An 18,380-nucleotide genomic window follows, 5' to 3' on the forward strand; every position below is an offset into this window, starting at 1 on the left:
GTAAAGAAATCCTGGTGTCGGTTTTCAGAAAAATCCCTCAAAATTTCTGAACTGTAAAGCATTCTAACTCAGAATGTAAAAAGGAAAATATGACTCTTAAATGCCCAAATTCTGATGACCTGGGATGTACTCACACAGGTGAAGTCTTAATTGTAGAGAAACAAAAATGAGGAAAAGGTGCAAAATAAAGAGAAAATAAGTGGGTATATGTAAAAGCAAAAATTAAGAAATATCAGGATGTGTCCTGATTCTAACTTAGGTACTGAATAAGCAGGAAGCAAGAAAACCCATATTAAGCATTCACACTAAGGGCTAGCTCAGTAATAAATACCACCCGAACCATTTATATTTGGAATTGTGGGAGTTTCCTTCTACAGATTAAATCCATGCTAACTTTATGCTTAGTTTGTAGTTGTTGAATGAAATGCTATGTCCACCTAAAAAAAAAAATAAAGAAAAAGCCGCCATGTTCCGATGATCGGAGCTGACCACATACGAGAATGCTTCCTAACTAAAACACGGGCTCGCCCGCCAGCTCCGTGTTAAGCCGGGCCTTGTTGCTCCTTCTACAGGGCATTTTTGGTCATCTCCCTGCTGCATTTCTGTTTTGAGACTGTAACGTACGTGGCTCCCCCATTCTGGGTTTGAGTGTCAGCTGAGGTGTCCTGATTCAGTTTGGGGGCCTGAGGATTGGGGTAGGAAAACAAGAGCATGGCCCCTTTGGCAGCCCTGATGAGGCTGGGCCTATGACGCAGAGCTACACCTGGAGAAGAGAAGTGGGCTGCGCGTGTACGGGTCAGTTGTGAGGACCGGGAGGACCCAGGCCGGACCGATTCACTGCTTCACACCGACTTCTGGCGGTCTCCACTGCAACCTTGATGAAAACCCAAAGAGCGCAAAGGGCCTCGTTCTCAGACCCGCTGCCACTCACAGGGACTGGGATAAAGACCAGGCAAGTTCCATCACAAGTTGTTTTCAGACATGTGCCATATGAAATAATGTTATTTTATTCTCCAAGAACAGGGATTGGCAATATATACGCTTTGGCCAAATCAAGCCTGCCACCTGTTTTGTGAACACAGTCTTACTGGAACACAGCCTTATTCGTTCATTTGCATATTATCTAAGACCTTCAGCCAAGCAGGCTTAACAGAGACCACGTGGCCCAAAGAGCCTACATATTTACTATCTGGCCCTTTATAGAAAAGGTTTGCAGACCCCAGCTCCAGGACAGTGGGTACTTAAAAAAATACATATCCAGGCCCTACTAACAAAAATTTTTTTAAACTTTTTTTTAAATTTAAATTCAATGAACATATCATGTATGATTTGTTTCAGGGGTACGTCAGTGATTCATCAGTCTTACGTAATACCCAGTGCTCATTACAACACATACCCTCCCCAACGTCCATCATCCAGCCAAATTTTGATATAATTGGACAGGGATGGGGTCTGGACCTCAGTATTTTTTCAAAGTTCCCCAGGTGATACTGCAGGGCAGCCAGGGATGAGAATCCACAGATTCACAGGCAGAGGGCCTCTCCTTCTAAGTGGCTCCCCCTTTATGTACGTATAGTTTGAAAAGACGAGGTATAAAAACTCCATGCTGGCTTCTCCTGTCATTCAACAAACTCCCAACTACCTTATCTAGATGCTGGTTTTTGCTCTCCTATAAAGGCTTAAAGCCTTAATGTTATGGTAGTCTAGGAAAATTCAAGCTTAGAATACAGGCGCCTGGGTGGCTCAGTCAGTTGAGCGTCTGCCTTTGGCTCAGGCCATGATCCCAGTGTCCTAGGATCGAGTCCTGCATCGGGCTCCTTGTTCAGTGGGGAGCCAGCTTCTCCCTCTCCATCTGCCTGCTGCTCCCCCTGCTTGTGCTCTCTCTCTCTCTCTGTCAAATAAATAAAATCTTAAAAAAAAAAAAAAAAAAGCTTAGAATAAAAAGCTTCTCTGGAAAAAAACAAAAAAGGCAGCAAAGTGACCTGTGAAGCAGCTTCCTTCAATCAGAAAAGGTTAAGAAGAGTGAACTTTGTTTTCTTCAACTTCTCTGAAACATTCATATAAGACTTTCATCTTCTAAGTAGAGAAAGTGACCAAAAAAATTTTTTTTAAAGTCGCTGTCTTAAGGTCAGGAGTCAGAAGTATAATGTAAGTCACTGTATGACCAGGATGAATTCATTCTCTGCTGCCAATGAGAAAAATGTAAAACATTTCTACACATGACTTTGTGATAGTGGTAAGGATTTTATATACATATATATACATATATAAATACTTAATATATAAATATTTTGAAGTGGCCGTATGGATATTTACTATCACAAACAAACCTTGACCCTGACATTAACTTTGAAGAAGTTCATAATACAGAAATAAGTTTGCTTTCCCTTTAGAGTGGGGCTTAATGAATCTGTTACAGGAATACTGGGTTAAAAACGCATTAGAGCAATCCAAAGTTACCAGTACCCAGTTTAAAAAAAAGAAAAAAGGCACTTCTGAGCACATAGTACATGCAACACGTTATGGGGACAGAGACGGCAACGGCACACAGTCAGGGGACCATAGTCTAGCTAGCAGTAGCAAAAATAAAAGCTAACCACCAAAAGACTTAAGTAACAAACCATGGATTCCAGAGACCATTTCTAGGGAATAACCTGGAACAAGCCAAAATGAAGAGGCTAAAACACAGAGAGCAGTGTGGGAAGCAGAAGGTACTCCCTCCATCACTGAGGCCACATTAACGCAGCACATACTGTGTGCCAGGCCGTGTGCCAGCACCGAGACAAGAGATGGCGCCCTGTTCAAGGAGCCCTGGCGAGCGGGACAGAGCAGCAGGTGAATGCCTCTGCTCCCTGGAGGGGCTATTACAGAAATAGGTACAAGATGCTGGGGGAAACACCTCACCTGGAGGCAGGAAATGAAACGACAGACTAGGGCGGCCTTACAGAACAGGTCGAAATGCAGTAGGACCTGTACGAGATATGAGTGAGCACATAGCAGGCACCCTGGGCTGGAGCTGGGGAAGAAGAGGCTTTACCCTCAGGGAAAAGACAAGCGAGCAAAGGCCTGCGGCTGTGAGAAAGGGGAGGGGTCCTGGTTTTGCAGGAAGTTCAGCGTAACCTGAGGAGGGCCTACCCAGAGCCTGGCAGGGAGAGAGGCCGAAGGGCAGGCAGGAGCCGGGAGTACGGGTGGGCCTCTCAGGCCTCCGTTAGAAGGGAAGCATGGTCCCGTGAGCCAACACTTGCAAACTGTCTCATAGAACGCTGTTTCCTTGGGATGTTGCTGTTTATTTCTCAAAATATGGGTCTCATGGTCAAGTAGGTTTGATAATGTCGGATCGGGCCCCATTAAACCTGTCTTTTGACCTCAGGAAATGTCAGAGCCCAGTAATGAGCTAATGTATGTGAGACTCTCCATAAAATCCAGGACATGCTGAAAACCTATTTGACCATGGAACCCGCTCTGCCCGGGGAGCAGCTAGAGGGGCTCATGTGCTTTGGGGCTCACTCTGGAGATGGTATGGGAGGAGACAGGGGGACGTGAACAGGTGGAAGAAGAAGGAAGATGAGAGCAAACATGACTTCCTCAAGAGAGACTGCTTGTTCTGAATGAAATTCGTTGAGCATTAGTCACACAAGTTCAGCAAATGCTTACTTGACACCTGTATACCCCTCTGGAAGCCTTCGTACAAGGTTGTGACATCATCGTAGAAACACACCAAGGGCTCATCGCTATCCAGCAGTGGGGATCTCCGAGCACCATCGCTACCCTGTGGAAAGAGAAAGACGCATGAGCATGTTAGAGGAAAACGTTAAAAATAAAAAGCCTAACACGCATGCCCACCAGGCCCTCCACGGGGCCCCTGAAGGGGAGCTGCTCAGTACTTGGTGAGTGAACGGAAGTGTGCAGGATTTGCTAGGAGAACTCATTCTCCTGGGGTCAAGTGCAGGCTTCAGAGAATCAAGGCTAAGACCAAATGGCTGTCAGAGGGTCCCACCTCGGAGCAGGGGTCTGGCTGGATAAGGTCGAAGAGAGGAGGAGGCCTGGAAACCTGCGACCACCACACATGCCGTGAGCATCCTCAAACCTCTACCAACCACGGCACAGGAGACTGAGGAGGCGCCAGCTCTCACGGAAAGGACACATCACTCAGTACAACTTCCATCATGTTATGTATTTTCCTTTTGAGATTACGTCCACTGTGTCAACAGTGGTGTAACCTGTTAGGAACTTTGGATTCTCACCCAGTATCTAATGGTCACGACCACCAGCTACAAAGGTATGGGGTGCAGGGACATGTCTACACTGCTTTGATTCTCTGCGCTTAGAGGCGCACCAACGTGATACCACTGTGCATCCTTCTCTACGGGGTCTTCACTGGTTGGTGCGAAAAGCGCACCTGCTACCCACAACTCCTAACTCGTAGCAGAGGCCATTGTAAGAGGTAGTAGCTTTCAGCTTGTGAGCTGCGCAGCCCTCTGGGGCCACAGAGACACTGAGGGTCCAGATACCCATAGACTTCCAGGCATTCTTTAGAAACTGATAAATAAAAGCTTAACTACTATGATGTCAGAGCCGACGATTTCTTTCTTTCTTCTTCCTTCCTTTCTTCTTCTTCTTCTTCATCTTCATCTTGTTGTTGTTTTTTTTTTAATTTCAGAGAGGGGTCTTCACATTTGCAATGGTCAGGAAACACTCTCTCAGGGAGATCAGACGAGGATACAAGAACTTCTGGTATGACAAGCAAGGACCATGCACAAGTGAGAGAGATCGTTTCTAGCGTGAGGTTTGAAGAAAGCAGACAGGAAACCCTTCACAAAGAAGGGGCTAAGGGCTGGGTCTGAGACCGCAGAGACTGAGCAGAGGCAGAGCTGATGGAGACACGGATGCATTCCAGGGGAGGAACCAACACGGAGACTCTTTAAAGGTCATGACTGCCAGACAGATTTTGATGGATCGTTTTTCTTCTGCTGCTGCTTTTTGTTGTTGTTGTTTATTTGTTGTTGTTGTTGTTTTTAGGATTTAGGAAGGATTCTTCATATCTCCTACAAGCTCTCCCCCCAACCAATTTATCATATATATATTTCAAAAAAAACAGCAGTAACAGAAGTATATTAAGAAAAAAAAATGACTAGCCCTTATTATCAGTTCAATGAGTTCCTTGTAGACTTTTTTCTATGCTTTCCATTTATAGAAACTCTTTCACTATGTACTAAATATGTGTTTGACACTTGATCTAAAGCTACTAACAGTCTTCTGGAATAAGCATCACCCCATGGTATATTCTACTCAGCTTCACAGTCTTCTTTACATTGCCAGACACTTTCTAATACCTGCAGCCATGATTCCAAACAGAGTTATTAATCATAACACACTTCTTTATAAAGCAAAGAAGTTATTCTTTGTGTGTGTACAATGGTGGGGAAATCTCTGCTCTGTGGAATCATGCATTATTATTCCCTAGTCTCTGGGTCTGTTTGCTTGTCTGCAGAATGGGGATACCATGTGTCCACATTCAGGGTTATCTTTAGCTGAACAAAATCGGTCTTATGAAATAGGAGTACGCAGACTACTACTCAGACACCCTATAACATGCCCTGACTACGATGCCCGTCCTCCTTAGCCTGTATCTTTTCTTCAACAAATACTCGGATTAAAATTCAGAAGCAATTTTGTGGCTTTATAGTAAGCATTGGAAGCCTTTTCAATCCAGGAAGCCACCCACCAAAAACAGCCAGGGCATCACGGCTAAGGTAGGAGAAAAAGGAGCAAGGGATGGAGTGACAGAAAATGGGAAAGAAAAAAAAGCTAAGAAAAGAGGTGTGCCTGGTGGAGAGGAGCGGATGGCTGCAAGTAACTGCCTCCTGGCCCCTGGCCCAGCCCAGCCCACTCTGCCTATCAAGCATGGCCAGGAGGCACAAGCAGCCTGGTAGCCCAGACAGGTCCTCAGGACCTCAGCTAAGGATGGGGCCTCCTACATCTCTTGTCCTGACATTCGTTCATGCGTGGCTTCACTCAGCGGTTTCTCTGCAAAAGCATTACTGCCCTCCCCAAGCATTCCACTGAGAACTCCTACAGCTGTCAATGGGGCAGAGGGGAATCAGGTGAATAAGACACAGAGCTTTTTCTGAAGGAACCTGAGTCTTATCCTTACATCCCCAGAGGGGCTCCACAGAGCACTGGCTGAGCAAAGAGCAAGCAGGAAGTCAGAATGAACAGACAGGAGTAGCCTGGAATCTTCGGAGCACAGGCTCGTCCTCAAGCCGAGGTCCGCAAAGGATGGTCTGGGGAACACCAGGGCCTTTTAATGAAAGCAAATCAGCTTGCCCTTCAGCAGATCTACTGAATCAGAAACTCTGGGGGTGTGGCCCAGCAGCTGTAGCAAGCCCTCCAGGGGATTCTGGGGCATGGGAAGTGAGAACCACCCGCCTGGAGAGAAGTAGTGAAAATCAGAATAATGCTTCAGAAAGAAATCTACAAGAAGCGGGTAAGCAACATGAAGAATGGGTGGAGGGGAAAGGGACTCCAGAAAAATGTGCTCATGAGGGCCTGGGTGAGGGCAGTGGCAAGTGGGAATGGGGAGAAGGGTGACAGCAGAAGTAGGAAGGGTTAATGAATGGGATCTGGCCAGTCACTGGGTCTAAAGAAGGAGATCTAAAAATAGTAGTTCCATTTAATCAAAAATAGAAGACTGGACATGGGGGCCAGGTTTGAGAAGAGAGTCAGTTTAGCTTTGGATATATGGAGACCATATCCCTTTCAAGATAGTAGGTCAACCTCCTAATTCCTATTTTGAGAATCGCTGCTCTAGTGTATAATTTTATAACAAACTTTTGGTTAAATAATTCTATAATTAAGGTTAATTTTGGGGTGGTATACAATCCTCAAAACTTTGAGAAACATGGAGGTAAACAGCCAAATCCAAGCTAAAGAAATTAATTATATCCCTAACAGCCATCAACTTGACAAAGTAACCTGAAGACAAGATATTTATTATTATTCTAATTAGCAAAGAGAATACTTGGCAAAGGTGTGAAGATGAAGCAATAACTGAGCTCTATGCCAAAAAGACACCCATTTAAGGCATAGGTGAAACTGGGTAAAAAGTCACCCTGTCACTTACTTGTACTATACTCTGTAATTTCAAGAGAGGAGTCTGAATGAAAGGGGAGCGGGGGTGGAAGGGGCCCACTAAGCAAAGATTTGTGCTTTGAAATTTGTTGCTCTTTGATGTGCATATGTCCTATTCTTCTTGAACAAAAATGTTATTTGTAAACACTGGGTGTCAGCAACTTTAATTATACCTACAAAGGGGAGTGTCGGGAATCACAGCTCTAACAACTGAGTTCAAATGTCTATATATGCTACAAACTTGAGCCATTTCAAAAGGAGGGTATTTCATTACAGGGTCATACAAGTACATGTCACTATTTCTAGGAAAATCTACTTACATGAAAAAAAATACTTCTGGAATTCTGAGTCAAACACACTACAGTCACACCAGTGGTCCTGAGTCCATTCTGCAACATCTGTATAAGCTAAGGTTCCTCTCGGGGTCAGTCTCTCCACGTGGGCTGAATTAGGAAATGAAAGTTCAAGTTCCATGCGGGACCAGTAAGCGCAGGACCACAGTGGACATCTGCGTATCTGTGGTTCCCAACACCAGAACCTTTGCCAATACCGGCCTTTGCTCCCGCTTTCTGAAAGTTCATTTTATGACACTGGACTTTTACAAAAGACCCACATCAGTACCTGTTCTCACTAACCGGAAGAAATCTGGAGAGGAGTTTCGCGTTTATGTTGGTATTTTGTAAAAGGGAAGTGGCATAACTTGAACTCTTGGAAAGAGGGGGACACTCTTACTTTATGCCATTGAGGCTTACAAAATCTTTCACAGGGGCACGCTATTTTTGGATAGCAGAGGAAACCTGTATTTGACAAAAAGGACTCTTGACGTGAGAGTCGTTTTGCGCATGCTCATATTTAAATGCAAAAAGGGAATTACATCCTTGAGGATTTCTGGGCGACAGAAAGACCCAGGCTTTATAAACTGGTCTCGTTCATCTCAATCTAGAAAATGGGTATCTGCAGGCCAAGACATTCAAGTTCCCCTTGTGTCACTACCGTTTACTCTCGCTAAGGGGGGAGGGGCAGGAAGAGGAAGGGAGACAAGGGAGGGAAGGAGAACTTTGTAGCTTGAAAGGAAACCTTTGAAGACGCAGCTGGATTTTAGTGTTAAATCCATCTCCAGGGGGAAAAGCAGCAGGTAGAATCACAGCCCTGGGGGCATAGTTTTTTGTGTTGCTTTTTGGGGATTGCTGTTAGGTTTTTTTGTTTTATTTTGCTATTTTTTTTTTCTGTTGCCAATAGCCTCCATGTGAAATACTCTTCCCAGCACTTATATTTTTACATGCATCTTACCCTGCCCAGAACCACCACTGTCTGCTTCTCGGGCACAAAAACCACTCTTCCATCCAGTGACCTCTTAGAGAGACTCTCTGGCCATCGATTCTCATTTCCAGCAACACTAGATCTTTGCTATACTGAACCAGGGCCTTTAAAGGCCTGTCAGTCAGTGACCTTCCCAAGCATACTTCCTGAATGCTAACAGACAGGACATCCAAAACACACTTAGACTCCCCATGATATGACAAACTGTCTATGTCCTAGCATAACGGGGAACCCTCAGGCTCACTGCTCACGCTCACCACTGAACTCGCTGACTTCCTGAGATCCTTTACGCCCAGGGAGGAAAGAAAGGGCAGAACCCTCATGTCACAATCAGTGTTGGGTTCTGTCATCTGAGTGCAGGAACAATGGAGGCTAAGTGAATATTTCCTGNCGCTCACCACTGAACTCGCTGACTTCCTGAGATCCTTTACGCCCAGGGAGGAAAGAAAGGGCAGAACCCTCACGTCACAATCAGTGTTGGGTTCTGTCATCTGAGTGCAGGAACAATGGAGGCTAAGTGAATATTTCCTGAGCGCCTGCTATATGCCAGCCGCTCTGCAGGTGAGAAAACAGCCCCAGGGAGAGGCTTTGGCAAGACATATAAAATGTCCTGGACCCAGCTCCGTGGACATCCAGTACGTTAAGAGGTTTCTGTGGATCGCGAGCAGGTTCAAACTCACCCACACAGTGCTCATCTCCATCTTCGAGAGCCAGGCCCAGATCACCGGTGGCCGACTCGGTTTTTTGGTTCCTCAACACTTTCCCTTCATCCTCAGAAGGGCTTCCATTTCACCCTCCAGTTTCCTACTTCCTGAGCCCCCGCTCTCCCAAGAGGAGGATGTGTGCCTCAGTGGGGGGGCAGGGGCTGGCACAGTACTTAGAAACTCTAGTTCTGTGCAGCCAAGCACATTTCAGTGTTATCACCAGGGGAAATCTCACCAACCACAGAAGGGAAAATAGCACCCTCCCACCTCCATGAGAGGGAAGAAAGTCTGGAGGCACCAAATCCAAATTCCCACAAACACACATTGTTCCAGCAAAACAAAACTGCCTGTGGCATCTCTACATGCCTGCCATCTAGAATATGCGAGACGTTCTGCTCCACTTCCGACTATTCTAAAGGGAACCAGCGTCTATCTCTCATCCACGGCTGGCCTTCTAGACATGAATGTGAGAAGGAGGGATTTTTGTCGAGAGCCTCAGAAAGTTTACATTCGTCATTTTTCATCTGGCACGAGTTGACCCTGCCTGCGGGGGGAGGCTATTTTTAAATTTAAATAAATATTCTAGCACACGCTTCTGTCATTTATGAATACACGCACTCCCTGCTTAATGAAGCTCTGAGAGGCAGCACCCTTTGTACAAAATCACATTGCGTTGTCAGACCTGCTCCACCGTATTCCTATTCAGTGAACGTATTAAGCTTTTACTGCCCGGTTAAATGGAACCCAGAAATAAGTTTTTCTAAAACAATCATCTTTCTTTCTTTGAATTCCTAAAGGCAGCTACTTAATACGTCTGTGGCCTGGTCTTGGCACAGAGATCAGAAACTGCCTTCAGTTCCGTCATGCCCGCCCTTCACTTTGCAGCCCACTCACCCCCCCCACCGCTGCCCCATGACCAGCACCACCTCATTCAAATCCCTGGTCACTTTCAATGAGTAGAGGAGCTAATACCACATGGAAGCTCAGTTAAGTTTCTGACAATATGAGTCTAGTTAAGAAAAAGTAATTAGCAAGGTGTTTCATACTTTGTTATTAAGAAGCCTGTAGTCTTAGAAGAGGTGCTAAAGTTTCCGCAAGGTAGGGGCGCCTGGGTGGCACGGCGGTTAAGCATCTGCCTTCGGCTCAGGGCGTGACCCCGGCGTTATGGGATCGAGCCCCACATCAGGCTCCTCTGCTGTGAGCCTGCTTCTTCCTCTCCCACTCCCCCCCTTGTGTTCCCTCTCTCGCTGGCTGTCTCTATCTCTGTCAAATAAATAAATAAAATCTTTTAAAAAAAAATAAAAAATAAAGTTACCGCAAGGTAGGAAAATGCTGATGTTTGCACACCCCCAGAATAACACGTCTAAACAAAAACACCCCCCCCCAAAACGTGCTCTCCATCCAGTCCCACTGCCCCGACTGCTAGGGCCACTTGCTGAAAATGCCCTCAGATGCCGTAACGCTTCAGAAAAACGTGTTTGAAAACTCTGAGCACCACAGCAGCCAAGATGCTATGGATAAAATTAAAAAGGCAAATCTTTGTGTACATCTTTGTTTGACCACATGTACAATTATTTTACAGTCAGACCAGGGAAGCACGGGCAGTGGGCGAATACTGACCAGAAACCTGCAACTGCAAATGGCAAGTAAATGAAGGTTAATGCCCCCAAACAGGAATTTACACAAGTACTATTGACAGGTATGAAGTCAGGAGATTCTCTGAAAGTCCCACCCGTACTTCTAGGCAACCATTCCAAGTCTTCCCAGGGATGAGAATTCTGTTTTTATTTATGTTTTCTACTTACAAATGACTGCAGAAACAACTAGACTGTTCCTAATATTCCTCCTTTCCTCTTCATGCTCCCCTGCTACCTCCCACCGGCTTCAAATTCGTGAGTCTAACACCCCCTCTTACAGGTGCTCTGCCACAGACCGCCAGGTGGGCGGCCATGGTTCCACCATCCAAACGCACCTGCCTTTCCCAGAAACCATCTCTTTCTGCTCTGCCCTGGCAGCTCCCATGCAGACCCTCTCTGTGCCTCTGCCTTATGGCGATATTTGCCCCTTCCCTGCTGGACACAGTGCCCCCACTCAGAACCAGCCCCACCCATTCAAGTCCAGTGCATTGCCATTCTTTGCCTTTTGTTTTTTCAGCTATACTGAGGTGTCACTGATAAAACCATGAGGCCCCTAGAGTGTACGTCACACTGTGAAAAGATTCGCACCATGGAGTCATTAACACTTCATCACCTCACAGATTTACATTTTCTTCTTCAGTGAAAACACGTCAGTCCTACTCTCTTAGCGAATTTCAACTGTACAGTGCAGTGTTCTCAGCCACGGTCGCCATGTTCCAGGTGAGCGCCTCAGACCTTGCTCATCTGGCAGCTGACAGTTTAGGCCCTTTTCTCCCTATACTCCCACCCCCAGCCCCAGGCAACCACCCTTCTCCTCACCGCCTCTATGAGTCAGCTTCTCTGGGTCATTTTCGGTCTTTGGATTGCCAATGTCATTACCCCAGAGGCAGGCAGTCTGTCTGTGCAAGTCCTATGTGAGCCTTCGTCAAAACTTAAAACCACGCTATCTACTCAGCGTTGCTTCCACAGGCCAGAGATGTTCCATTTGGTTTGTCCCTTTCAGAGTTCTTAGCGGAGAATGAACCAGAGCTCCAGCTCCAGGGCATGAGAACAAGTGGCTCATATTACTCTCAGTTTAAGGACACTCCTCGCCCTCTGCCAGGGACAGACGGAGTCCTTGGCGGTACTGCCCTCCGACCAGCAAGCTGCATGAGGCCAGCAGCCTCTTCTTCCCCAGGACGGGGCACACACGGCTCGGCCGATGCGCAAGTGCTTCTGAATGGATGCCTGTCAGATAATTACTCTGTGACTCACGGAGGATTCAATCCAGAGCGTCACCTCCACCATATGAGACCTTCTGGAGCACAGGACTAAAACGCTACGGCAAGCTGCTAACCATATATAGCCCGCCATGCGGACGGGTCAATCGCAAGCTTTCATGCCAGAGGGCCAGCCAGCGAGCATGCGCCTGAATGTCATTAGATCACCTGGTGTGAAAGTCATCCAGCTTAGACAAGATGAGTGATATCCAAAGAACCGGTTCTGCATCTTGAAAGATATGAACCCACACTGGAACCAAGGAGCTGTAACTAACAAGTTTAAACAGTACATCTGTTATAGACTAATTGGTTTAGTTGCCAGAGGTAAATTTGAAACGAAGTTGTGATATTTTTAAAATGAAGTCTCAAAAAGACTGTGAGCTTATTGGTATAAAAAAGTTTTTTGGGGGCTCAGTTGGTTAAGCAGCTGCCTTCAGCTCAGGTCATGATCTCTGGGTCCTGGGATGGAGTCCCGCATCGGGCTCCCTGCTCAGCGGGGAGTGTGCTTCTCCCTCTCCCCCTACCCCTCCCCCCGGCTTGTGCACTCTCTCGCATAAATAAATAAAATCTTAAAAAAAAAAAAAAAAGCTCTTTGCATCCTACAATTTACTCCCTTCTCTAATATTTTTAAAAGCAAAGCAAATAACTTGGGTTTTCATTTTAATACGTTACAGTCTAGCAGTAGTTACCCGAAATCTCTCCATCCTAATTTGACAAGTAAGCCATCTCAAGGCCTATAGGACATCTCTCACCAGTTAAAAGGAATTCTCATATTCTTTCTACTCCCTCCTTCAGCAATTATAATGATTCCCTTTTATATTTTGGAATGGTTTGTTGCCTGAATCCCTTAAACTCTGGTAGGTGGGCCTATGACCCCATCAGCACCAAATTTTGCTCTGACCCCATCCATGTCCAACCTGGTGCAGGGGCAGAGGAGAAGGGGAGGCAGAAGCTCATCAGAAATACGCTTGTGTTCCTGCGGCCCGGTGCGGACAGCTCCATGCCCCCAGCCCCAGGCCTCACTCCCACCCCATCCTTGACATCCTTGACAGTGTCTGATCCCACATCCAGCCTCACCCTCTGCCGGAAGCTCAGACTCCAGTCTTCTATTACCTGTTCCTTCTCTTCCTTCCATTCCATCATTGCCTGCAGACTCATTTGCCATTGTGCAACGCCCATTTTCAGAAGAGGCTGTTCCTGCGTTCAAAGGTCTAGCCACTGGCTCTTCAATTTCATCTAGAGAGGAGCACCTGGGTGACTCCGTCAGTTAAGCGTCTGCCTTCAGCTCAGGTCATGATCCCTGGGTCCCGGGATCGAGCCCCACGTGGGGCCAGAGCAGGGATCCTGCTTCTCCCTCTCCCTCTGTCTGCCGCTCCCCCTGCTTGTGCATTCTCTCTCTCTGTCAAATGAATAAATAAAATCTTTCAAACAATTAATCTAGACAGACCCCAACTTTCCTTATTATCCTCATTTATCCTCCTCCTCCTGCCCCTGAAAAGCCCTAGTTATAACATGTAACTTTCGATTACTATAATGAAAGCAGTGTAACAGAGCTCTCAATATTCCACTAACTGTATGACACAATTTTGCCTCTTAGGATTCAGCTATTTTCTTGTATATAAAACATGATGTTTAAAAGAGGAGGCCTTTACAGAGAAGAAAACGAACATTTCCTGAACACTCAGTATGGGCCGACTGGACACTCTGCAAACGTCTCTGCAGTCCTCTTAACGTCCATGAGGGGGGGCAGCTACTGTCGCTCCTGTTTTCCAGGAAGCTGAAGGTCTGGAAAGTCAGGGGAACCTGCCCAAAGTGGCCTGGTCTAAGCAGAGGAGCCAGGCCCAGCCTCCACCACATCCTCGGCCTTCCTGGTCCCTTCCAGCACCATCACGCTCTCCTCTGTCCCTTAGCCGCAACCACCACAGCCCAGGCCTTCACGGGTGCCGAAGGGTTTCTAGTCACTGAGGCGAAGGTCATCTTCACCAGAGAACACGGGGATCTCAGCCAACAGGCAGAGGCAAGGAAACATGCACGTCACTTGTGAAAGTGATTATAGGCCACATGGACACAGAAAACCTCGCTTCCCTCCACAGCTCAGAGGTATGGAGCAGCAGCAGAAAAATTCTGTGGCAGATGGAAATTCCTCCCTGACACACAGAGAAAGGCAGCCCTTCGGGTCCTGCTGCTGCAGGCAGGTGTCAGCTGCCACCACAGACGCGGGGGCACAGCCCTCTAAACATGGTCCAGATCAAACCACGGTTGAAAGGTAAGAAAGGCTTGTTGACTATGATCCAGCAATTGCACTACTGGGTATCTACCCCAAAGATACAGATGTAGTGAAGAGAAGGGCCACATGCACCCCAATGTTCATAGCAGCATTTTCCACAATAGCTAAACTGTGGAAGGAGCTGAGATGCCCTTCAACAGATGACTGGATTAAGAAGATGTNAAGAAGCTGTGGTCCATATATACAATGGAATATTACTCAGCTATCAGAAAGAACGAATTCTCAACATTTGCTGCAACATGGACGGCACTGGAGGAGATAATGCTAAGTGAAATAAGTCAAGCAGAGAACGACAATTATCATATGGTTTCACTCATTTATGGAACATAAGAAGTAGGAAGATCGGTAGAAGAAGGAAGGGAAGAATGAAGGGGGGGTAAACAGAAGGGAGAATGAACCATGAGAGACTGTGGACTCTGGAAAACAAACTGAGGGCTTCAAGTGGGGGGGGATTGGGCTGGGCTGGTGATGGGTATTAAGGAGGGCACGTATTGCATGGAGCACTGGGTGATATACGCAAACAATGAATCATGGAACACTGCATCAAAAACTAAGGATGTACTGTATGCTGACTAACATAATAAAAAATGAAAAAGAAAGGAAAGAAAGGAAAGAAAGGGAAGGAAGGAAGGAAGGAAGGAAGAAAGAAAGAAAGAAAGAAAGAAAGAAAGAAAGAAAGAAAGAAAGAAAGAAAGAAAGACAGGCTTGTTGGATTCTGTTCCAAACTCTGGCTTCTCTGTCCTGTTCCACAGCCTATGTCCTCACTGCCTACATGGGGCTACAGCTCGAGTGCTAACATCCTCTTTATCACCTTGACTTTTTTTTTTTAGATTATATTTATTCCTTTGAGAGAGAGAGAGGGAGAGAGAAAGAGCACAAGAGCAGGGGGAGGGGCAGAGGGAGAAGCTGACTCCCCGCTGAACAGGGAGCCTGATGCAGGGCTCGATCCCAGGACTCCCCAGATCATGACCTGAGCCACAGGCAGACGCTTCACCGACTGAGCCACCCAGGGATCTCTATGACCCTGACTTTTAAAAGGAAATGTCAGAAGCTCCAACTTATCAGGAACCTCTGTGCTGCCACTTTAAGAAGGTGTAGCTTGGAATCAGCCGGTGTGGGTAGTAATGAGATGCAGCAAAACCGAGAAGTGCAGATTCCTCTCCTATTAATATCCAGGTAAGGTTTATGGGAAGAGGAGGGTAAAAATCTGGATGCGAAATGGGGGCAGGGGGCGGGGGATCAGGGTGTATGGTGCTTACTTGTTTTCAAAGTAGGAAAAAAACAGCAATATTTTATTCTGGCAATCAGTTGCTCCGACCGTGCCAGACATGCAGGCTCTTCGTGAATACGTAAGGAAATGAATTAAGTGCTTCTTTCTGCCATAGCCGTATGACCATGCCAGCTATATAAAAGCATCTATAATTACCGAGCATCAGAACTCAAAGCTCATCTTAAATTCAATATTTAAAGTTCTTTTTTAGACATGCAAAGCAAATTTTGTATCTACTCCTAAGACCTACAAGTTCTGAAAATCAGAGGTAAATCCATTTCTATAAGCAAAGAGAAAAATCAGGAAGCCTCTCTACGAGGTAGTGGAATTAGAGATTTTAATTTTCTTTCTGCTTATCGGTAATTTTTAAACTGTTCCACACAGGACATGCATGCTTCTTTTCCTAAGTCTCACAATGACTTCATGCTAGGCTGGAGCTTAAAAGGCACACTGTAAGTGCCTCCACATTTCTCATACAATACGAATTAGGCATTTACAGTTACTGCTCAATTATAAATATCTTAAATCTGCACTTGCCAAGTACTCTTTTCAGAGTGATAGCAATGCTACTGTGAGACACCAGGTCCTCCTCCAGAGGAAAAGGAATGTCAAAAACCTCACGCACATCTAGTAGAAAAACTAATCCTACTGCTTCTCGGTTTGCGACGAGCTGAAGTAAAATATTAAGTCACATTTACCTTCTAAATAAGGTATAAAACCAACTTTCCTTGGCAATAATTCAGTCATTCTATTTTTACATTTTGGTACGAATTAGACTGACATATCTGCCATATATTTTAAAAGTCTCAAATTAATGAATCCAAGCAATTGTCTAAAGGAAAGCAAAGAGCTAAAACCCTATAAATAACAAAAACGTACTCATCGGGCCAAGGCTCCGTTTGAAAGGGCATCTCTCCTGCTCATGGCCATCAGCCTGGGGAGTGGTGCAGGATGGGGAAGAAGAAACATCATATGCATTGAAAGTTAAAAATACTGAAATCGATTCCGCCTTGGGCAGGGGAAAGCGAGAGACTACGACACAGAGAGTACGCCAAGGGTCCCCGCACCAGTGAGAACCTGGCTGCTTCATCTTTTCAAGGTCTCACGTTTTGTACTGAAGAGATTCAGAAGGGAAGGAAGGCAGAGCAGAAGCATTAAGAAAGAATCTTTCTGAAAAGGGGCCTTAGCGTTCGCTAGGCCATCCCACCCATTCAGCCCTAATTAGGGAACACACGCTCTGGTTTCATTTTCGTGATGACAACAACGCGGCCTGTAGTTTGCCCAAGTTCTCTACAACCATGGTGCTCCACGACTCAGCATCTGATACCTCCCAAATGCCCTTGGCTTGTTCACGTCCTGCCTGAAACTCTGTGGCCATGTTCCTAGCCCATGTCCTGCCCAGTTCCTAGACTCACCTTTTCCTAGGTGAAATCTCAGAGCCCCTTTCAAAAGCTGCACGATGTGTTCTAAGTATCAGGTATACCACAGATGAGAATCCTTCTTTCTGGAATGTTTGTTCGACAACTCTCTTCTCGGCTGGAACATAAGCCTGTCCTTTTCCGCTCACAGAATCCTCTAGGCCTACTGCAGTGCCTTGCACAGGGCAGAAACTCAACAGGATTTGTGCAATGAACCTCTGTGTGACTACAGGGAGACACCCCACCAACACCACCTCTTTTGTCCCTCTGTCCTGTATTTTGGCCCCTACCCTCCATCTATTACCCTGTTGACCAACGTTGGTGTGTTGAGCACATTTTGGCTTACAAAGTGCCCTTGCAAGCAAATATCTGATGGTGACTGATGTGGACCAGTACAGCACTCAATGGGGAGTCTGGGGAAACGCAGGGAAAACGTACCCAGCAGGGAGGCCAGCCCCTCCACTTACCGCCACCTCCACAGACTGCATGGAGAGGTCGCATGGCGGCTTCAGGGCTTTGGGCCTCGTGGCGTACCAGAAGGTGGTGAGGGCTGCAAAAGCTCCAAAGCCCATGAGCGTGTTGGTCGGCAGGGTGCGGACGTACTGTCGGAAGTCAGCCAGCTCTGGCATTCGAAAATACCGGAACAGCTCGTGGGCTTGCATCGTCCCACGCTGGTGGTTCCCTAAGCTGAATTCTGTCAAGAGAGAAAAAATGTCACATTCCTCCCAGGAAGGCAAGGCTTGTCTCTGGAATTCCCAAAGGCCAACCAGCCGACTTGATGCCTCGCTGACCCATCAATGTGTTAAACCCACAGTCTAACGGTCCATCCAGCTCTTTCCTTGGCTGTCAAATCTCATTTCTCTAAAAACACTTTAGAAATTCATTTTACGTCTGCCAGTTTTGAGTTGAGTTTCCACTCCCCACATTAAAAAGGCTTCACTCACAAAGAATTCTTGCCACAACATGCTCAAGTGGTTTAAGTCACCACCTCCTTCCCTGACACCGTCTCTGTCCTCTTGCACCTGACTCCCCTCAGCTCTCATTATCACGGCTAATGAGAGCAGAGGAGGAGAGGCACAAAGAAGCCCACACCCCTACCGGCCGTCCACTCCCACTTCTTCCCACACATCTCAGAACTAGCTCCCAATGGGTAAAGGTAAAACACACCAACCTAAATTTCACCGTGCCTCTCGCCTTCCCCATACTCTATACCACAAAAGCAGCAATACAAGTGTAGGGGAACTGTACTTTGCTATTCTGATCAGTTTCTTTTATATTCCTTGAGATAGTATAGCTAAAATAGAAAAATGATAAAAGGGTGCACATAAACTTTAAACCAACCACCAAGTATCTA

General features: G+C 46.3%; 1 protein-coding gene across 5 annotated transcripts in view; it reads right to left on the minus strand.

Moving 5' to 3' along the window:
• Positions 1-18,380, minus strand: part of ACSL1 (acyl-CoA synthetase long chain family member 1) — a 200,621-nt gene that overhangs the window by 26,769 nt on the left and 155,472 nt on the right. For all 5 annotated transcript variants that reach the window (XM_034647513.1, XM_034647515.1, XM_002914019.4 and 2 more), the window contains 2 exons: positions 17,494-17,720; positions 3,655-3,769 (listed from right to left, as the gene is read on the minus strand). In XM_034647513.1, coding sequence (XP_034503404.1) covers positions 3,655-3,769; positions 17,494-17,688 — 310 coding nt within the window. In that variant the 5' untranslated portion in view covers positions 17,689-17,720. Of the gene's footprint in view, positions 1-3,654; positions 3,770-17,493; positions 17,721-18,380 lie in introns of those variants that run through there.

This window comes from Ailuropoda melanoleuca, chromosome 18 (assembly GCF_002007445.2).
Source record: "Ailuropoda melanoleuca isolate Jingjing chromosome 18, ASM200744v2, whole genome shotgun sequence".
NCBI lineage: Eukaryota > Metazoa > Chordata > Mammalia > Carnivora > Ursidae > Ailuropoda > Ailuropoda melanoleuca.